This window comes from Fundulus heteroclitus, unplaced genomic scaffold (genome assembly GCF_011125445.2).
Source record: "Fundulus heteroclitus isolate FHET01 unplaced genomic scaffold, MU-UCD_Fhet_4.1 scaffold_58, whole genome shotgun sequence".
Taxonomy (NCBI): domain Eukaryota; kingdom Metazoa; phylum Chordata; class Actinopteri; order Cyprinodontiformes; family Fundulidae; genus Fundulus; species Fundulus heteroclitus.
This window is the reverse complement of record NW_023397011.1, coordinates 208,435-229,456: the sequence shown is the minus strand read 5'-3', so window position 1 is coordinate 229,456 and position 21,022 is coordinate 208,435. Positions and strand designations below refer to the sequence as shown.

The 21,022-nt window shown below is 39.2% G+C and overlaps 1 protein-coding gene across 1 annotated transcript in view; it reads right to left on the bottom strand.

Moving 5' to 3' along the window:
• Positions 1-143: 143 nt before the first annotated feature.
• Positions 144-21,022, bottom strand: part of ccdc22 (coiled-coil domain containing 22) — a 72,805-nt gene continuing 51,926 nt past the window's right edge. The window contains exons 9-16 of the mRNA XM_036133127.1: positions 13,345-13,464; positions 13,148-13,264; positions 12,974-13,075; positions 6,273-6,380; positions 6,013-6,108; positions 3,248-3,307; positions 3,084-3,158; positions 144-400 (exon numbers count right to left, since the gene is read on the bottom strand). Coding sequence (XP_035989020.1) covers positions 287-400; positions 3,084-3,158; positions 3,248-3,307; positions 6,013-6,108; positions 6,273-6,380; positions 12,974-13,075; positions 13,148-13,264; positions 13,345-13,464 — 792 coding nt within the window. The 3' untranslated portion in view covers positions 144-286. The remainder of the gene's footprint in view (positions 401-3,083; positions 3,159-3,247; positions 3,308-6,012; positions 6,109-6,272; positions 6,381-12,973; positions 13,076-13,147; positions 13,265-13,344; positions 13,465-21,022) is intronic.

Below are 21,022 nucleotides of genomic sequence, written 5' to 3'. Positions count from 1 at the left end.
AACAACATCCTTGGCAAACATATGACACCACCCTATGCTATCCAGTGCTAAATTTCACAAAACAATCAAGCCAGTGGATGGACCATCAGAGCTCATCTGTAACTTGAATTTGCAATGAAAAAAGACAAAGTCCTATCTCTCTATTCATGATGTGCATTAAAATAACAGATTTTTATTTGTGGTACAAAAACCAGCTTGTCTCCATGTTAGTGAACCAATCTATAGTGTCTTATTCAGACTACTTTAAACCTCCAGAATTGTTCTCTCAGTGAAGCAGAGCCTCCTTTCAGCCCTCTCTGACTTTGGCAGCTAGCGCAGAATTCTCCTGTCGGATCGCCTTGTAGTCATCCTGAATCCTCTCCAGGTTCGCCACTGTTTTGTTACAGTTTTCTGTCTCAATCTGTAGACAACAGGCAGATAATCATAGTAAAAAGAAAGTCCTCCTTGAGATAGTACTTTTACACATAAAGGGGTTCTAAATTGCAGTAATTTTTTTCACAAACCTTTCTATTTTGGCTCTATATTTGTCTAATAAGTCACATTGTAGAAGCTGTCATGCATTGGCTACTTGACTTTGTTTTTCTTTTTGTTTTTTATGTAGAACCTGGTCAAGACCAAACCCCAAACTGAATAAAGTGTGTACTCCCTTATATAGTGACTGTAAATCCCTTTATGTGTTGCAGCGTTTAAAGCGTGTCTGTGTAAAGGTTTTTGAAGTCACAGTGGGAGTTTGTAATCAATGAGGCTTCATGTCAAATTATCAAAAACTTCTAAAACTTTAAATATATATTTTAACTACCCTAACCAAATAGGTCACTGATAGCCTGGCCGGCCAGCCTTTACTGACTTATGTCATAAACATATCAATCTGGAAAGCTGCGGAAACAGGTTAGAACAATCAAATAACTACAGATGTGAAGCATTATTCCAAGCAATGAGCTCATTCAGGACATACCATATTTTTCGGCGTACTGGAATTAAAATGTCTATGAGTGTCTTTGTCCACACATAAGGCACACCAGATTATAAGGTGCACTAAATAGTCTTCCCAAGTGTGTAATATCACTCCACCCCTCTGCACACACAGCTCTCTACTGAAAGGGAGAGCTATCTGTCTGTCGGTAGGACAGAGTAGATGGACTACCTTGCCCTGTTTCTAACATAAAGCCAAAATAAACTTAACTTTTTCATTGAATAAACTTACTTGGTGTATTGTTGCTAGCGCGTATCCCGGGCGTGGGCTGCCTTACATGAATGCACTTCCAGTTTAGACATTACAATCAGGCAGTCTTGTAGACTGCTCAGGGGTCCGATCAGATAGTGACGCAGTGTACCGTAATGTTCCGAATATCCACTGAGTGGAGCAGCTTTGTTGCTAACCAGAATCATACTAACACATTTTAACAGATGTTTAAGCACATTGTATCACATAAAATCAGTCAGTAAGCACAACGGTAATTATACATAAAGCGCACCATATAATAAGGCGCACCATCAATTTTTGAGAAAAGTGTGTCTTATAGTCCGGAAAATACAGTACTATACGGTATCATTAAAACATTGCGGCCGCTATCTTGACTGTTAGGGCTACAGAAAACCACTGCTGTGTAATGGGTAAAGAGTGACGCATCATAAACTTCCCCCTTCCGTGCTGTGATTGGTCCGATAAGTTTTAGACCGGAGAGTCTAAGCCTGTCCAGACCGACAAGCTGTGTATTAAATACACACAGCGTAAGTCAATCTGGTTAGCCAAGCTAAGTCACTGATGGGTAAAAAAAAGGCTTAAATGGTTTTATCAGTGGCGGCTGGCCCATAGGGGGCGCTCGGGCACTGCCCTCCCTAGATGTGGAGGGGAAAAGTCAAAATATATATAGATTTTAAAAGTATTATTAATGTCAGTTTTTACTTAATAGTACATGGCTACATGTAAAAATAATCAATTGATCAATTGACTCTCATTTAACAGTGCATTTCCACCAACAGAACGTTATCATTTCTCTTCTTCTACACTTGTGGGGCTGTGACACAAGGAGCCCCACAAGTGTAGCGAAATAACCATACATATACTGTCATCGTATACTGTTGCTAGGGAAGATTTATAAATATTTGGCCAATTAGCATCGCCAAAATTAATGGTTTTGGGGCTCCTGGAGTCATAGCCCTAGCTGCACAGTGATAGGTGCACTTCACGCGTGACGTCACGCGCTACATCCGGGTCACGGTGGTCGGCAATAACAGTACTGTTTTCGCTTACCAGCGTGACAAAACGGGTGAATTAGAGCGTACTTTTAGTTTATTTTTGGAATATAAACAATGCCTACGACTTGTTGTGCTCCCGGTTGCACACAGAGGCCTTTCAAATCGTCGGATGTACGTTTCTTTCGTTTACCGAAGGACGAAGAAAGAAGAAAGAAATGGATAATTTCAATGAAAAAGATGCAGGCAGACAATCCCAATTGACTGTAGGAGCCATCATACCATGACAGAATTTGCAGTCTACACTTCATCTCCGGTAAATACAACTTAATTTTGCACTGGTCATTGTTCTACTTAAATCATTATATAAATAAAGAATTAGGATATATATTTAAGTCAAGACGTAAACGTTCGTTTCGTAATAATATACGTACATGTACAATATATGCAAACCCTCTGGCATGAGTCTGTGAAAAGGATTAATAAGACAAAACCACTAAAATAATCTTTTGTGAACAATGTTTTTTTTATTAATTAAATGCTTATTGTGGAATCGTAGTAATTTTCCGACTTTTAATTTAAATGCATGTACTGGGTTAGGCAGGGAAATCTATTGGCCAGCCCCACCAAGATTTTTTTTCACCAGCCGCCACTGGGTTTTATATTGACTTTTTATGTTTGTTGCAAGACAACTTTCAAGACAAAATCCAACTTTATGATGAAGAGAGCTTAAGCAAAAGATCATTTAAATAAAGCACAAAGAAACGTACGGATGAAGGTGCTTTATGAAACATGAGGAGGAACTAACTTTTGTAGGCAAGGAAATACAATAGACTGTTTATGCACGAACACACATAGGAATACATGCCAAGTTTGCTAAATCCTACCTGTTCCTCCAGATCTCGAATCTCTCTCAGAATTGTGCCGCTGTCCTCAATGGTTTGGATCAGCTGATTACAGTTCTGCCGTGATACACAGACAAATAAAATTTTACTATTTCCTGACATGAAACACAAAAAAAAAACCAGAAAGATCAGTGTTTCAGACACACCTCATGCAAAGCAGCCAGGTACTTGTAGGATTTGCGGACAGACTCATCTTTCTTGGCGTCCTACACAAAACAACAACAAAAAAGGGATTCATTCTCAAACGAAAAAAGATGTAAACACCAATCCCTTGAAACAACTGAATGAAAAAAGATGGAGTGGTTTAAGATTTTTGCACGGCACTGCTTGTGTCTATGAGAAGTTACTCTTAGCAATGTTCTCCCCCAGCATTTTAGGTTGCAGGCTCTCTCACTTTGTGGAATTTGCCTACTATTCTCCAGTTTTGCATTAATTGTTGTTACTTTAACTGTTAACTCCTAAACCCCGTTGGGATATGTGGGCTCAGCAGAGCCACGCCTATTTTATCATGCTTTAAAAGTAGGTCAGAAATGATCATGTTTTTTTTTCTTCCAAAACATCTCTAATGAGGAGGCTTTAATGTCTGTAAAACAAGTACTTATTTCTTTTTACAAATACTTTCAGTTTTACAGCATTTTAAACACACAAAATGCCATTTAACTGCTGACTATCTTAGAAAAATGCTTAGCTGCTCAGTATGAGGGATTGCAGCAAAGCCATGGACAATGCAGACGACTCTTCCTGTGGCTCTACACTTCTTCAGGAGTGAATGTTGCTTGTCGGGACTTTGATGCAATCAACTGGTTTCCTTATATAGGACAGTTTTTTGACCAATCTGTATAATCTGACCCAATCTGTATAATGTGATTGATTTTGATTTTGTAAAGTGCCTTGAGATGACATGTTTCATGAATTGGCGCTATCAAAAATAAAATTTAATTTAATTGACAACAGGAAGTGACACGATATGCCTTACTGCAAACAGGAAGTTTATACACAAATACTTGACTTATGTGAGAAGAACACAGCATGAATCTATGTTGGGCTGGTGAGATAAATCCGACTTTCTGAGTTGGAGGACTGAGAGTCCGTTCTGACTGCGTTCAGGTGTTGGGCCAAAGTTATCCCAACAGTATTTGTACCCCCTACATTGGGAGCTCAGGAAGAGAGGATCCAAGTTGTCTGTGCTGCAATCAATGCATGCTAATTAGTCTAACTAACATTAATCATTGGTTTTGCAGGCGATTTTGAGTCTCGCCTTATTCTGATTTTGTGCCTACGCACAGCGTGGGGGACAGATTGGGGTTACTATGATTCCTGGGTGGAAACATCCATTAAGTTTCTTTTGTTATTCTTGTTTTTTCATGTGATCTGCCTTTGCATTGAAGATGAAAGGAAGTTACATGTTCTATATTTGAAAACACTACAGCATCTCAAACCTGCCCTGACCACATTTTTCGAGGCCTAACAAAGCTAAACCGAGCCCAAGACCGAGGCATCACATTTATAGGCCGAGACCAACCCCAAGACCAGGAAGAAGGGATCTCGAGCCCTCCATCACTGTCAGAAGTTTAATTTCAGCTTGAATTTGCTCCTGAAACCCTTTGGGCTTAAAGGGTTAACTTTATGTTCTCTCTGTCTTTTTCTCTTCATTGTAGCTACATCTGGCCTTGGTGTTTTATTAAGCGGTTACACCATCCTGGGTGGCAAATCAGCTGAGCTACTGCTGTTATCAACTTCCTGTTATAAGTGATATAGCTGGCCCTCTCTTTCAGAGTCTAACCCTGTTTCTCTCCTAGACAAAGCTATTCGCTGAGATTTTACTGAAAATAACCATCTTTGCTTTTATCCTCTTGACTGGAGAACTGTCTCAGAGCCTGTCTGATTCACTGTTTATTTCCCAGACAAAGCCACTTATGGAAGTAGTCTACCATTACCCTCTCTAACAGAAACAATTCCTACACCAATGCTCCTGTTCTTTTTGTATATATGGTCCGTCTTCTCTAATCCCCAGTTGGTCATGGCAGATGGCCATTAATACTGAGCCTGGTTCTGCTGGAGGCGTCTTCCACTTAGAGGGGAGTTTTCCTCTCCACTGTCACTCCATGCATGCTCAGTATGTGGGATTGCTAGCAACTGTCCAGTAATCCTACATGTTCTTTCAGAAGGAGTGAATGCTGTAAGTCAATGACTCACTACAATGCAGTGGGTTTCCTAAGAAAGAAAAGTTTTTGACCAATCTTCCTGTATGAATTGATTGACTCTGTAAAGTACCTTCAGACTAATCTGACTCTCACCATATGGATGTAGTTCCGCTTAGCTCCACACGGCGTCAACACATCCATCTGGAATCACTGCCATTGGGAGGGATTTCAATACCACAAACTGGATGAGCCTATCAGGATTGCTGGGCGGGATTTTCATAGATGTGACGTATCAGAGAAGCAACTGTTTTGATTCAGACAACAATGGCGGCACGCAGCGAGTAAGAAAGCATTGATGCTGTTATTTCATCAGTGTTGTCCAATCTACCGACAATTCATTCTTTAAAAAAACACCAGAGAACGGCTTTGAAAGCTTTTGTTAGTGGAAATGATGTTTTCGCCCTTCTCCCGACCGGGTTTGGCAAAACTTTGTAGCATGTCAGTAAAGATGACGGAAAAGTGGTTTATCTAATCACATTCAGGGATTTTTTATAATTTCCTTCCTTCTGAAATACATCTCTAATGGAGCAATCCCAGATGTATGTGTGGAGTCGTATGGAGCTTGGCAGAACTACATCCATCTGGAGAGAGTGAGGTTACCTTAGATGACATGTGTTGTGAACTGACACTATATAAATAAATCAAAATTGAAAATTCTAGATAATTCTATACTCAAACATTTCTTAATGTAAAATCAAGTCACATACTTTAAAGACCAGCTCATCAGTCACAGCAAATGTCCTGTCTAGTTTCCCAGTCAGGCTGTTGATCTCCTTCTGGAGCTCCTTTGTGTCTGATAAAATCTGCAGGACATTCCAAATGATGAATAAGAAATCAAGTCAGACATGCAACATACTCTGCTGTAAAAGTGTCAAAGAAAAAAACGGTTTTCTCCTCAATATTATCTGACTTCATCACAAACTCTAAGAATCCTTTAATCCTATTAATAAGTTCTACACCAACATACCTTAGTGATTTCCTCCTTCTGTTTTTTGATATTGCCAACAATCTCTAGAATCCTTTGAGTGTATGCTGATCGAGACACATCCTGAGGAAGGCTTTCTAATTCAGTCACCTTCAGTGGGAGAGAAGTGGGACAGGGTTAACAGTCAAACACATTTGAAATTAAACCAATCCCCCCCCCCCCAAAAAAAAGAAAAAAAAAAGACTTCCAGTCACAGGGGTTGTTTTAATATTAATCTGGCTAATGTTTAAATTTAAAATTTACATCTGATTTTAAGGTATACATGTGTAGTTAATAATCTAAAATACTTCCATTGTTCACACCTGGTCGTAACTATTTCACATCACTCAAGGTATCTGGAAGCCACAATCAGTTATTTGTTACAAGCTTTGTGTGAAAACAATGATGCAAATTTCAACATCTGGATTAAAAGATTAAGTTTCACCTCTTTTTCTACTACTGTGTTTAAAAACGCTACCATTAAAGCTTTTGTTGCAAGCAACATTTTGATCTCATTCATAAAACGCTAAAATTGGAGAGATTTCTGGGGGCGGCTTTAGCCGGGGAAAGGTTGTCCAAAACAGGCATTCTCCACAGAAATTGTGGACGTCTGGTCACTGGGGCTGAACAATCAACTGCGTTTGACATATTATGACAATATGATAAAAGAAGATTTTCTAACTGCAAAGGTCACAATTTGACTGGTCACAAGATCTGGGGTGACTCGCGAGTGAGCTGAGGGGAGCAAAACAGCACAGAGAGAGAGAAGTCAATACTTGTTTGCGCTTAACTTGTTGCACAATGGCCTCAGGCTCAACAGAAGCTGACACAGCTAAAAGTTTGGTATCAAAGAGGAGCAGTACGTCACTTGTGTGGAATTATTTCGGGTACAAAAAAGGAGATTCTGCACAATGTCAGATATTGTGCAGAACCTGCCTTTCTACTGTTGCTACCTCACAAGGTAACACGACAAACCTTTAGCAACTCCACAAAGCCATGTATGATAGGTGTATGGCTACAATGCCAACTACCAGTGCCTTAACTTCAAGTAAGCAAAGTACCAGCCAACAGGAATCACTGACCAAACTGTTTGGAAGTGTTGCTCCTTGTGAACATAATTCAAAACAGCACGGCAAAGTAACTCGGGCAATAATGGAGTTTATAGTGAAATACATAATGCCCCCGTTAGTATAGTGACTAAGCCCGGGTTTACGGCTTTGGTAGGCACAATGGATAAGCAGCACACAATGCCCTAACACACAAATTTTTGCCAAGTCACCATACCTGAGCTATACAAAAAATGCAGAAACAGAGTTGCACCGGAAATGAAAACTGGAGTTTTTTGCAACTACCACTGATTTGTGGTCAAGCCGTACGGCCGAGGCATACCAGAGTCTAACGGTGCATTACATTGACAAAGACTTAAATGTCAAAGCTTGTTGCTTTCAAGCTTCCAATTTCCCGGACGACCACACAGGGGAAAACATTCCAGCCAGCTTAAGAGAGAGAGACTTGCTAGCTGGGATTTACAGGAAGCAACACATCAAATATGGCGATGGCAGCACAACTAAATGAATGAATCATTGAGCAATGATTACATCTTGCCGTAGGTATATAAAATATCATATCATGTATATGTCGACATGTGAGTGTGTGTGTAATTAAGGGGTTGAGTGAAATAATATGAATGTTTTTAATCATTCCAAAGTTGATAACCATTATCACACAATTAAACTTGTCTAATTTACACTATTATATTATTTTACATTGGGGCATGCACTCAAACATGATAATAATAATAATAATAATAATAATAATAATAATAATAATAATAATAATAATATTATTATTATTAAAACTAGAAAAGGCTGTTCCTGCGAAACAGCAGTGAGAATGCTTTCCTGCAGAATGATTGAGGAAAAGATGCAGAAGATCTTTGAAGAGAAAAAAACTAGCTGAAATTAAATAAAAGAACCAATTTTAACATGAAAAACAGCTGAAGGATTAGAAGAATGTTATGAAAAAACTGAACTAGTTGAAGATAGTTGAAGGATATTTAAAAGTTAGTATTCCTAGTAGTAGTATCAGTAGTAGTAGTTCTAGTATCAGTAGTAGTATCATTAGTAATAGTATCAGTAGTAGTAGCAATGGTAGTAATAGTAGTAGTAGTAGCAGCAGCAGTAGTAGTAGTAGTATCAGTAGTAGTAGTAGCAATAGTAGTAATAGTAGTAGTAGTATTTGAAAATATTTGAAGAATTTGAAGTAATATGAAAAATTTGAAGAATTTGAAGGAATTTGCATTCATTTAAATGGGAGCAAAGAACCAACAAAAAGTACAAATATTTTAAAAAGTATAAAAGTTAGCATAACCAGGTGGGTCGTGCTGTTTAGGCTGGGTGGGTCATGTCTGGGCATCCTGCCAGGTCCTGTTGGAGTCCAAGGCCCGATAGGAAAACTATGTGAAATCCAATCCAAAAATTTACAGAAAAATGACACATGCCTGATAATCATTGGATATTTTTTTTAAATATTAAGAGGAAGTGACGAATTTCCGATTCCTACCTTCATCACAGCCCCTGCAGTGGGCGTCAAAAGGTGCCATTCTAAGCAAAGGGAGCCTGTCCCTGACCTGTAGTAACCTCTGGCCAGCAGAGTTCTGTTGTCAAGGAAACTCACTCACAGCTGCTGGTGTCCATATACTGCAGGCACAGACTTTGGCTCAGAAGAGCTCTAATTGGAATAAAATTGCATCACTTTGCCTCGAACAACTCTGGATTTTTAGTCAACCGTAAGGGCTAGAGACATAATTCTTTCTGCGTTTATTTTGGAACGGATAGGGGAACAATACAAACTATCGGTTTTTGCTTGAAATATTTTAATGTAGGCGCAAAAAAATCATGAAATAAAGGGGAATATTGACGAAAATGCAAAAATCCTCTAAAAAGGGTCCCGAACAAATCGCTCTGGCTGAAAAAGTATAAGAGATATCAAAATAATTCTTTCAGCGTGAGTATGAGCAGGCTTTTGAGGACTGTGGTGCTCATTTTTATGTTTGTACAAAAATCGGTGTAGTCATGGTGATGATGTAAAAAAGTGCATCATGTGGAAGGATGCAGGTCCAAAGCGTTATTAGGATTTTGCACATTCGCTACTCCCGAACAAATTGTTCCTTCGGCAAAACCGTAACAGTTATCGACAGAATTCCTTTTTTGTGAGCGCCAGAAGGGTCTGGACATGAATGTGTGAAAGTCTCATGCCTGTACATCAAACGGTTTAGGAGTAGCAACGATGTGAAAACATGTGTCGCTTGGGAATGTCAGGTGTGATTTTTCACCACACCTCCATAGAAAATCAATGGAGAGCTTTTAGGCTTCGTGGTGCTTTGGGGTGATTTGCGAAAAATCTATAAATCCCACACCAATGATAGTTACATTTCCAGAATCCAGACAAAAATTCCTACGTTTCGGTGTATAATTTATGTGCATAGAGTGAAAATTGAGTGAGTGAGAAGAAAGTTGTTAGAAGAAGAAAAATGTATTGGAAAATCTACAGTGGCCACTCTAAGTGAACTCCCTAGCAACCATAGCAACACATTAATTTTTCTGAATTTTATGAAAATGCAAAATAATTTTAAGGAGGTACTATATGAAAATGGTGAAAGATATGAAAAAGCTGAAGTAGCTGAAGATAGCTGAAGGTTATTTGAACATTTTAAAAGTTGAATGGCGTTTCTAGCTGAAAGTAGGCTGAAGCAGTAAGCTGTCAAAAAGCTGAAAAATTTGAAGAATTTGAAGGATTCTCCATTCAATTTCAATGAGAGCAAGAACTCACAAAAAGTTAAATATTTTAAATATTATAAAAGTTATAATTACCAAAAGACAGCATTAATGTCGTGAACAAGCTGAACGTTTTGATACAAAAATTGTTTAAATCGGTTTAAGTATACAGGAGTAGTTAGATGCCGAAAAACGTACGGAATGTTAATCAAGACATGAAGTAACTTAATAAGTGAGAATGCTGTATAGCATTCTCACTTGACTAGAACCGCAAGCAGTTATTAACAGGTTCCAAGCCCACCCACGCCCTGCCCCCTTGAGCATGTTCCTGGACTTCAGTTCAGCATTCAACACCATCATCCAACAGCATCTGGTGGAAAAACTGGAACATCTGGGCTTCAGCACATGCCTTTGCAACTGGCTGCTAGACTTCCTCACCAACAGACCTCAGTCGGTCCGGGTCGGACAGAACACCTCTGACGTCATCACCCTCAGCACGGGCTCCCCTCAGGGCTTCGTCCTGAGCCCCCTGCTATTCACTCTGATGACACACGACTGATCATGATTTTTGACCAAGACATGTCATTTAAATCCCATATTAAACAGGTTTCCAGAGTTTCCTTTTTTCACCTCGGGAATATCGCCAAAATTACAAATATTCTGTGCAGGAGCGATGCTGAAAAACTAGTCCATGTATTTGTTACTGCAAGGTTGGACTATTGTAATTCTTTACTATCAGGAAGTCCACAAAATGCAGTTCAAAGTCTTCAGCTGATCCAAAATGCTGCAGCAAAAGTTCTGATGAAAATAAACAAGAGGGAACATATTTCTCCTATTTTAACTTCTCTTCATTAGCTTCCTGTTAAATCAAGAATATAATTTAAAATTCTTCTTCTAACATATAAAGCCCTTAATAATCAAAGCTTTATCATATATCAGAGCTCTGATTACCTTGTATGTTCCTAACAGAACACTTTGCTCTTGACTTCAGGTCTACTGGTGGTTCCTAGAGTCTCTAAAAGTAGAATGGGAGGCAGATCCTTTAGCTATCAGGCTCCTCTCCTGTGGAACCAACTCCAAGTTTTGGTCCGTGAGGCAGACACCCTGTCTACTTTTAAGACTAGACTTGAAACTTAAAGCTTATAATGAGAGTGGCTTATGTTACACTGAGCTACCTATATAGTTATGCTGCTTAGGCTACTGGAGGACATCAGGGCCTATATTTCTCACTCTACTGAGTTCTACTGTTCTCCAGTCTACTGTTTTCCAGTTTTGCATGACTGTTGTCATTTCAGCTTTTAAAGGCATACTATGCAACATTTTTCAGTTAATTAATGCTTTCCATACCGTTTTGGATGATTAAATGAGTAATTTCAGGTCGAACAAAGGTTTTCTCGGCCGCCCTGGGGGTCTGTGGGGGAAATACCGCACTTGCAATTGCAAGAGCTCACGGCCCGCACACACAGAAATCTCGCTTTACGGTGAGAACTTTATCTGTTTTTGCCCTGCCATTCACTATATGCACGCGGGAAAGCAACAACAAAGAACCGCGTGTTAACGTCAAATAAACATGCAAGCATATCGAATTTTATTATTATTATTATTATTATTTATTTAATTTTTTTTATGTTGGCGAGATGCTACCGCGGCGGCCGCGGCGGCTGCGGCCGCGGCTTGGCGAGGCCGCGGCCGCGGCTTGGCGAGGCGGTGGCGGTAGCGTCTCGCCAACATAAAAAAAAAATATAATAAAATAATAATAATAATAATAATAATAAAACTGGCGAGGCGGCGGCGGCTTGGCGAGGCGGCCGCCAAGATAGCGCTGCGGGAGGCTTTATGTTCATACCTTCACTGTATTAGTCATTGTTTGTACTGCCGTTTTTTCCACTTTTCGTTGCGTTCGCCTGTCTGCTAAGCTCAAAACAACCGCGCCTGGCTTGACGGAGAATCCAGAACAGCTGAGCATCTTTACGACAGTGCACTTTTACTTTCGCCCTCTGGGAGGAGCCTCGCTGGAAAATCAACCCCGGTTGCATAGTATACCTTTAACTTTTTGTTCTATATATATATATATATATATATATATATATATATATATATATAAAAACAAAAATAAAAAAATAAAAAATGACAGACAAGTGGCTTATCCAATCATATGCAAGGATTTTTCATAAGGCCCAGCCTTCAATAAAGGCAATTCCTATGGAGAGGTCCCAGATGGATGAGAGTGAAGTTAGGCAGAGCGACATCCGTCTGGCAAGGGTCAGGTTAGGAAATCAGGCCCCCTACTGGAAAACTTTAAGCCCTATTAAATACCATGTTTTATGAAAAGATAGACATGCTAGTGAGGTAAAGCCACATTTGTTTTCTTTATTTTTGTAATCTTTGCTTTAGATTAATCTAATAATGTGTATTATGAAACAAGATGTATTGCTTGTGTTTGTTGAAAAGCACATGACAGGAATAAACAGAAAAAGATAATTGCATTAAATCGCAATTTCAATATTGAAGTAAGAAAAATTAATCGTAGGTAGATTATTTTCCAAGATTGTTCTACTGGTCAACCTAATATGCTTACAGAAATCCTAATAACTATGTAATGTAATGAAATACCTAGCAATAGCCCGAGAGTCAGAGTATTGTACATTCATACATCCATCAACCTTATGCATGAAGTTAACAGCATTATTTAAACTACGGACATTTGAAAAATGTCCGGAGTTTAAATAATTCTATATTTAGATAAACTATCTATATTTTAATCTCATATATGTTATCATATGAGACTGCAATGTGGTATGGCTGCAAATCCTCTACAAACAGACAGAAATGTAAAGAAAGCACATAAGAACAGTATACATTATCTCTTCAGAACAGGAACATTAATGATGAGTAGAAGATATTCAGATACAAAGCAGACTGAGTTACCAGCTGTTTATATGATTCTTCTTTCTTTTTTGCTTCCTCTGTGGCCATGCGTATTTTTTCATGCAGAGACTTGATCTCTGAAAGCTTTGTGGAAGACTCAAGCTGAGGAAAGGAAAGGCAAATTAACAAAATCCGAATTTACTGAGCACCCATCAAATTTATTTTATCACTTACGGCCTTGCTGCTGCAGATTTCTCTTAGTCTACGAAGTTCTTCGATGAGTGGAGCACGATGTTTTTCCCACTGAGATGCCAAATTTACCACCCGGCTGGCACTTTCCTCTACCTCAGACTAGAGGAGCAAACAGAATGGTGGGAAAAAAGGAAAGGCCTGCTGAGGTATCCTAAGTGTTTACAGAGATTCCTTCTTACCTGGAGCTTCTGCAAGTTGTTGTCTGCATCTGGCAACAGGTCAATAGTTTTCTTCTTTACCTGCATCTTTTTCTTATTTTCTGCATTTTCTAGCTCCCTTTGCTTCAGTTCATCAAATACCTAGAGACAAAAGAAGATTAGAAGCAAGAGTCTTCAATGTGATTATGCGTTACCATAATAACATTTTTGATGAGACCGACACCGGCTCAAAATGCACAAAAATTACACATAACACGCAGACAATACATAAACTTTCCAAACTTTTCTTTCTGACATCAGTTTATAGCACTGACCAACACATCCTGAAAGGATTATTGTCGTTAGCAGCTAATAGACTCCTTTTCAAGTCAAAAAGTGAGAATTGTTGCAGTTTTGTAACGAAAAAAATTTCACTTTCTTCACATGCCAAGTTGAGCGTTAAACATTGTGCCACATGTTTTTTATGTATATGCATGCTTCATACATTAGGCTCCTGGAATGTGAACATCTTCCACCTGGTAAATAAGGCCAAACAACGGCACTTCTTCGTCAATAAACTTAACAGTGAGGGGGGTTGTTACGGCCAGTGGCCTTCGTTTGTTTTCTCTTTTTTCATGTTATTTCAATTCAGGTGCAGATTCTGCTTCCTGCCAGCTGGCTCCCCGGTGGTATTTTGATGCAGACTTTTTCCTGAGTCATTTCTTGTATTTCCTTCAGCATCACTTTCTGTAAAAGTTTTCCTCGCAGCAGACGCAGGAGAGGGGGAGGGCGGGTGAAGCGCTGGAGAAGAGATAAAAAACACGACCGACCTCGAAGAGAGACAGAACAGAGTCTACAAAAGGGGAAATCAGAGCTCTGATAAATGATGGAGCTTGATTATTAAGGGCTTTATGCGTTAGAAGAAGAATTTTAAATTCTATTCTTGATTTAACAGGAAGCCAATGAAGGGAAGCTAAAATTGGAGAAATATGGTCCCTCTTGTTGATCTTCATCAGAACTCTTGCTGCAGCATTTCGGATCAGCTGAAGACTATTAACTGCATTTTGTGGACTTCCTGATAGTAAAAAATTACAGTAGTCCAGCCTTGAAGTAACAAAAGCATGGACCAGTTTTTCAGCATCACCCTGGACAGAATGTTTCTAATTTTGGCGATATTCCGGAGCTGAAAAAAGGAAACTCTGCAAACCTGTTTAATATGGGATTGAAATGACATGTCTTGGTCAAAAATAACACCAAGATGTTTTACTTTATTACCAGAGGCCAAGTTAATGCCATCGAGATTAAGTGATTGATTAAGAAGTTTATTTTTTGAGGACTAAAGATTACAACTTCTGTCTTGTCAGAATTCAAATGCAGAAAATGTAAAGTCATCTAGGTTTTGATGTCATCAAGACATGACTGTAGTTGAAGTAATTGATTGGATTCATCGGGATTTATGGATATATATATAGCTCAGTGTCATCAGCATAACATTGGAAATTAATCCCATGCTGTCTGATAATTTTGCCAATCGGAAGCATACATATAGTAAAGAGAATTGGTCCAAGGACTGAACCCTGTGGTACTCCACAGGTGACCCTAGAGTTTGAGGAAGATTTATTATTAACATGAACAAACTGGAATCTGTCCGACAGATCAAATTTAAACCAGCCTAATGCTTTCCCCTTAATCCCTACAGTATGCTCAAGCCTTTCTAGGAGAATATTGTGATCAACTGTATCAAATGCAGCACTGAGATAAGGTTGTCATGTTTGGGAGGATGCCAATTATTTTATTTTTAATGGAATCAATTTTATTTATGAAGAATCCCATAAAATCATTACTGCTAAGAGCTAAGGCAATAGATGGATCAACAGAGCTATGACTAAGTTTGGCAACTGTACTGAAGAGAAATCTAGGATTATGTTTATTCTCCTCAATTAATGATGAAAAATATGGTGCTCTAACTCTGCGAAGGGTCTTTTTATACAACAATATACTGTCTTTCCAGATTAGGTAGGATTCCTCTTGGTGTGTAGAGCACCATTTTCTCTCCAATTTCCTAACAATGTGCTTCAAGGAACGCAGCTCTGAATTAAACCAGGGAGCCAGCTTCCTGTGAAAAAACATCTTTTTCAAGGGAGTCTATATACATCAGACTATAGGCATGTCTTGATATCAAAACCTGGATCACCTTAAATTTCCTGCTTTTAAATTCTGACAAGACAGGATTTGTCATCTGTGGGTCAGAGTCTTCTTAATCAATCACTTAAGCTGGACGGCTTTAAACTGGCCTCTGGTAATAAAGCAACAAATAAAACTTTGTGTTATTTCTGACCAAGACATGTCATTTAAACCACATATTAAACACGTTTCTAGAGTTTCCTATTTTACCAATGGAAAATTGCGAAAATGAGATATATTCTGGCCAGGAGTGATACTGAAAAACTAGTCCATGCATTTTGTACTTAAAGGCTCAACTATTGTAATTCTTTACAATCCAGAAGTCCACAAAATGCAGTTCAAATTCTTCTGCTGATCCGAAATGCTGCAGCAAGAGTTCTGATCATATTTTTCCAATTTTAGTTTCCCTTCGTTGGTTTCCTGTTAAATCAAGAATAGAATTTAAAATTCTCCTTCTCACATATACAGCCCTTAATAATCAAGCTCCATCATATATCAGAGCTCTAATTTTCGCGTATGTTCCTAACAGAGCACTTCGCTCTCAGACTGCAGGTCTGCTGGTGGTTCCTAGAGTCTCTAAAAGTAGAATGGGAGGCAGATCCTTTAGCTACCAGGCTCCTCTCCTGTGGAACCATCACGCCCACCGACAGGGGGGGACAAACGGGTCAGTTGTCCCGGGCCCAGGGCAGAGGAGGGGGCCCAAAACGGACCCTCTGATCATTAAAATGGTCAGTGTCAGTCAGCGCGCACGCTAACTGCAGCAGCAGTCTGTGTGTCCCGGCTCTCTGCTGCTCCCCTTCCCCTCTCGTACATGGCTCAGCGGCGCCAGCCAATCAGCACGCAGGCTCAGCCTGGCCCGCCCACTCAGCTTCTCTTCACTCAACACACAAACAACCGCGCGGCTCCTGTTCAGACTGGGAGAGAGACCGCACAGCGAAAAAGCATGAAGAGGGGAATAAGCGGCGTTTCGGCTTTAATACCGTAATGAAATCAAGCTGTATGTTCTGTAAAAAGCCGGTTAAATGCAGTGGAAACACAACAAATTTATCTAAGCACGTGAAAACCCATGAGCAACAAAATGTCGAGAAAAGGAGACGAAACTTCTCTCATTGCCCGACAGACCCACAGACTGACGTCACTGACTGAGGCGTTTCAGTCCTCCATGGAACATCCAGGTAGATAAGAGTGGCCATCTTCAGCAGCACTTCATGTTAACTTTCAAAGTAGATATTATCTATCATATGCTACTGGAGCCCACACAGAAAATGTAATTAAGACCTTTTAAGAACCTTTTAAGAAGTACATATATCCTATTAAAAAGTGTTATTTAGCTAATCCTTTGTTTATCTCACGACGGGGAAATTTATAGGATTAAAGCAACAGGCAGGTGCACACAACATAGACATAATTAAAAAAGGATTGAAAAATATATGAGGTGGATTAGGAAGAAAAAAAACAAACATAAAATTATTATTATTATTATTATATAATTGTAATAATAGAATAAAAATTACAAAACCCGAAAGGTCAACAGTTTCATGATACATCAAGCTAAAATGTCAAAAGTATCTGTGACTGTTGTGCGTTTAATGGCAAAAAGGAAGCCTTTTTCAGAGATTTAGAGGGCAGAGAATTCCCAAAGTATCTAACATGTTCTACTTCCTGCAATGGAAGGGAAAAAAATTGTTAGGGACTGGCTAATATACAGCAGGTCAAAAAAAGGCCATAGTTTGACTGCAGTGCTGCTGTTCTCTGATGAAGAAAAGATCAACTAATGCACTAAATTCAATAGATGGGTTGAAAATATCCAGTATAAAATACAGAGATTTTCAGGGCATGAAGTATGCAGTTAAGTTGACTTTTTTTTGTGTGTGTGTGTGTGTGTGTGTGTGTGTGTGTGTATGTGTGTGTGTGTGTGTGTGTGTGTGTGTGTGTGTGTGTGTGTGTGTGTGTGGTGGGTGTGTGGTGGCGGCAGGTGTAGGGAGGGGGTGGGGGGGGCAAAAAGACTGTGTTGTCCCGGGCCCTAGCAAAGCTGTCAGCTGGCCTGGGAACCATCTCACAGTTTTGGTCTGTCAGGCAGACACCCTGTCTACTTTTAAGACCAGGCTTAAAACGTTCCTTTTTGATAAAGCTTATAGTTAGAGTGGCTCAGGTAATCCTGAGCTATCTCTGTATTTATGCTGCTATAGGCTCAGGCTTTTCTTACTCAGCTAACAGAACTGGAGAACAGTAGGAGATCATCAGTCATTACCCAATAACAGGAATGCGCGAGCTGCCACTAGGGGTTGCTCGAGATACAAAAGGCAGTATGATAATTGCACAATTAGTGTTTTTTTCCCCCAAACAAATATGTCTAAATAAACTCAAAAAGAATGTAATAAATCAATGTGTATTCACATGAAAATTTTATTTATTTAGAAGAAGTCTTCTGCGCTTCATTTTAAAATGAAATATATAAGTTATCTTCTACACATTGTACTGTATATGCGCACATAGCTAGTGGCCTCTACTTCATTCATCCTCGCAAATATTCTCAATTGGCTAAAATCAGGCAACCTGCCAAGTGAGACTTCTAAGGTCAAAGTTAGTGATGAAGGGGGAGAGGAACCAAGATAGTGTGAAGAATCTGAGGCAACAGAGGAGAGAATTGTGATGGATCCGGGAGAAGAAAATGAGTGGGAATCACAAAATTTCTCTCTCTCTCTCTCTCTCTCTGATGCGCAAGTCATGTCCACGCCGCTGCTGCTGGTGGGAAAATTGGTGGTAGATGCGATTTCTTGACTATGCTCACGCAGAGCTGCATTACTTTTCATTGGATAATGTGATTCAGATAGGCGCAGTTCATTTTAAAGATGCTGTTTTAGTGCATATTCAGAGAGGGAAACTGTCAATCTGGGGTGGGGGTGAGCTGAGGTGTGTTGCCATGGGCTTGTTTACCTGCTGAATGTAACCGCTGTGAAACTATTAGGGAATAACTTTTTATTTCTCTAATTACAGCTTTATCGAGAGCTCTGTTACTGTTGCTCTATGCATCTCTATCAAAGTTCGTTCTCTCTCTCTCACTGATACAAATCAAATTAAACTGCTTCATATGCTGCGCTGTAAATTGTGTCAGACTCAGATTTAGATCCTGTTGGGGATGTTGTGTGTAACTTTATTGCAATTTAATAAAAATTCTGTTCTAATTTTATTTCCATAACCTGTGTTATGATGGTTGTGGTATTGTAACTGCAACTGCAATTTTTATTTTTTTGTTATGTGTCCTGGTCATTTGAACATGATTAAAGGGGAAGTCCGGTCAACAAGGAAAAATCAGTGGCTCATTAGCTATAACTACAACAAATATGTTTGTGGTTATTTAATGAATTTAGCGTTAATCAATAAGAAAATAAAAGCATAAATTGTCGTCTGGATCACTGTTTATGGGGGCGGCCATTACTGCCCATATTTGGGCAGTAATGGCCGCCTAACATCACATCCTGTGACATCTTTGTACGGTGAGGCACTGCGCTTTAAAAGCTAAATCAATAGGAGATGTTGTACACAGCTGCAATTAACAACAATTATTTCAGATTTCCAGAGGACTTCACCATTGAAATTCGCGAGAGCTATTGTTGAAGCAACAATGCCCACATGCTTGGCAGTTGGATGTAACAATACATCGGGTAATAGTGGAAAAAACATTAGTTTTTTCACTTTTCCCATTCATGATCCACCGGGTTCTTTTGTTGGAATACCTACCTGAAGAGAGAGGATTTGCCATCGTGCTTCTGGCCAGAGGGAAAACACGTCATATGCAGCCAACATTTCGAAGAAGAATGTTCTGAACATGACATGAGAGCGAGGATTTTCGGTACGTTATTCTTTTTTTTTTATGTAGAATATGCTGGAACATTTGTTTACCAACCAGAGCGGCGGAGGGATACGACACACTTAGAAAGCATGCTCACTGTTGCAAAGCCCACTTATTATATGCAACTTTGGTCTTATTTTTTCTAAAGTCGATTGTAAATTTCATGAGTTGCGGGTTGCAGTTTTTTTGGGCTTGTTTCTGAAAGAGAAGTCGATTGTTAGGGGTCCAAACAAAGTGACGGCAAAATATCCCTCCGCCTCATAACGCACTGCGACTCATCCTGACAGCAGCAGAGAGAAAACTCAGAAAGAGCCGCTCTGTCCGTATTTTCTGCAGTTCACGGTTGCAATAACTGATGATAACTGCTAAAAGTAGATTAGGCGATGCAGATCACCATTTTGAGCAGAGATTGGTTCTAAAGATGAGTTTTATACTCATCTTCTAATATTGCAGAACCCAACCCATAAACAGTACTTTAATGCTTATTTGTTGTCTTTTTATGTCCCTACTAAAATTAGTATTAATTTAAATTTAAATGCTTAATACGATGTCTATCTTTGTATAAGGTGTTAAAAAAATATTTTGGCATGAAACCTGACATTTATTTACAAGGGGACAGATAGGGCATTGGGACTTGCTGTACAGCCGATAGGTCACAAACTGGGAGGTGCCAGTACTGTTCTTCACCAATATGGCTGCCCCCATAAAAGGACCTTCAAATTAAAATTACTCTTAATTATAAAAGCTTATCATTTATTGAACAGTATATAATAATTTTAGATTTAAAGTACTTTCAGCAGTTTGAATTCTGATTTTGACCGGACTTTTCCTTTAATCATGCCGCCTTTAATATGGCTATATAAAAAAGCTTGTTGCAATTTTTTATTAATTTTTTTAAGGTGTGGGGGATTAGGGGTGTGTCAACCCGATTGCGACACAGAAGGGTTGCGCGGCTAAAAAAGTTTGGGAACCGCTGCCCTATAACATAGACAGGATTCCTGGGTCAATGTGTGCTTCTGTGCGTCTTCTCTAACCCACAGTGTGTCGAGGCAGATGGCTGTTCACACTGAGCCTGGTTCTGGTTCTGCTAGAGGTTTTCCTTCCTGTTAAAGGGGAGTCCTCCTCTTCAACGTCGCTACATGCATGCTTGGTATGAGAGATTGCTGCAAAGCCATTGACAATGCAGACGACAGTCCATTGTGGCTCTACGCTCTTTCATGAAGAGTGAATGCAGCTTGTCAAGAGTTCATGCAATCCACTGGGTTTCCTTAAAGAGGAAACTTTTGACCAATATGTCATGATTCGATTAAATTTGACTTTGCAAAGTGCCTTGAGATGACATACTATGTTATGAATTGGCGCTATATAAATAAAACTGAATTGAATTGGTATGAGTATACAAAATAGCCCAAGAACTTCGTGCCCTGTCCCCGACATGCAACAATACAATGGATTAAAGTTTGAAAGGTGGAGAGACAGAAAAATTAACAAAAAAGATAAACAGGGAGACATAAAGATAGATAAATATAGTGAGAAAGATGAGAGAGATAAAAAAGATAAGACACGAAGAGAGTTAAAAATACATAAAATTCTCTATTCAACTTCCGTATACTGTATTTTATAAAATACAGTATACGGAAGTTGAATAGAGAATTTTTTTTTTAGCAATGCTGCCAATGCTTG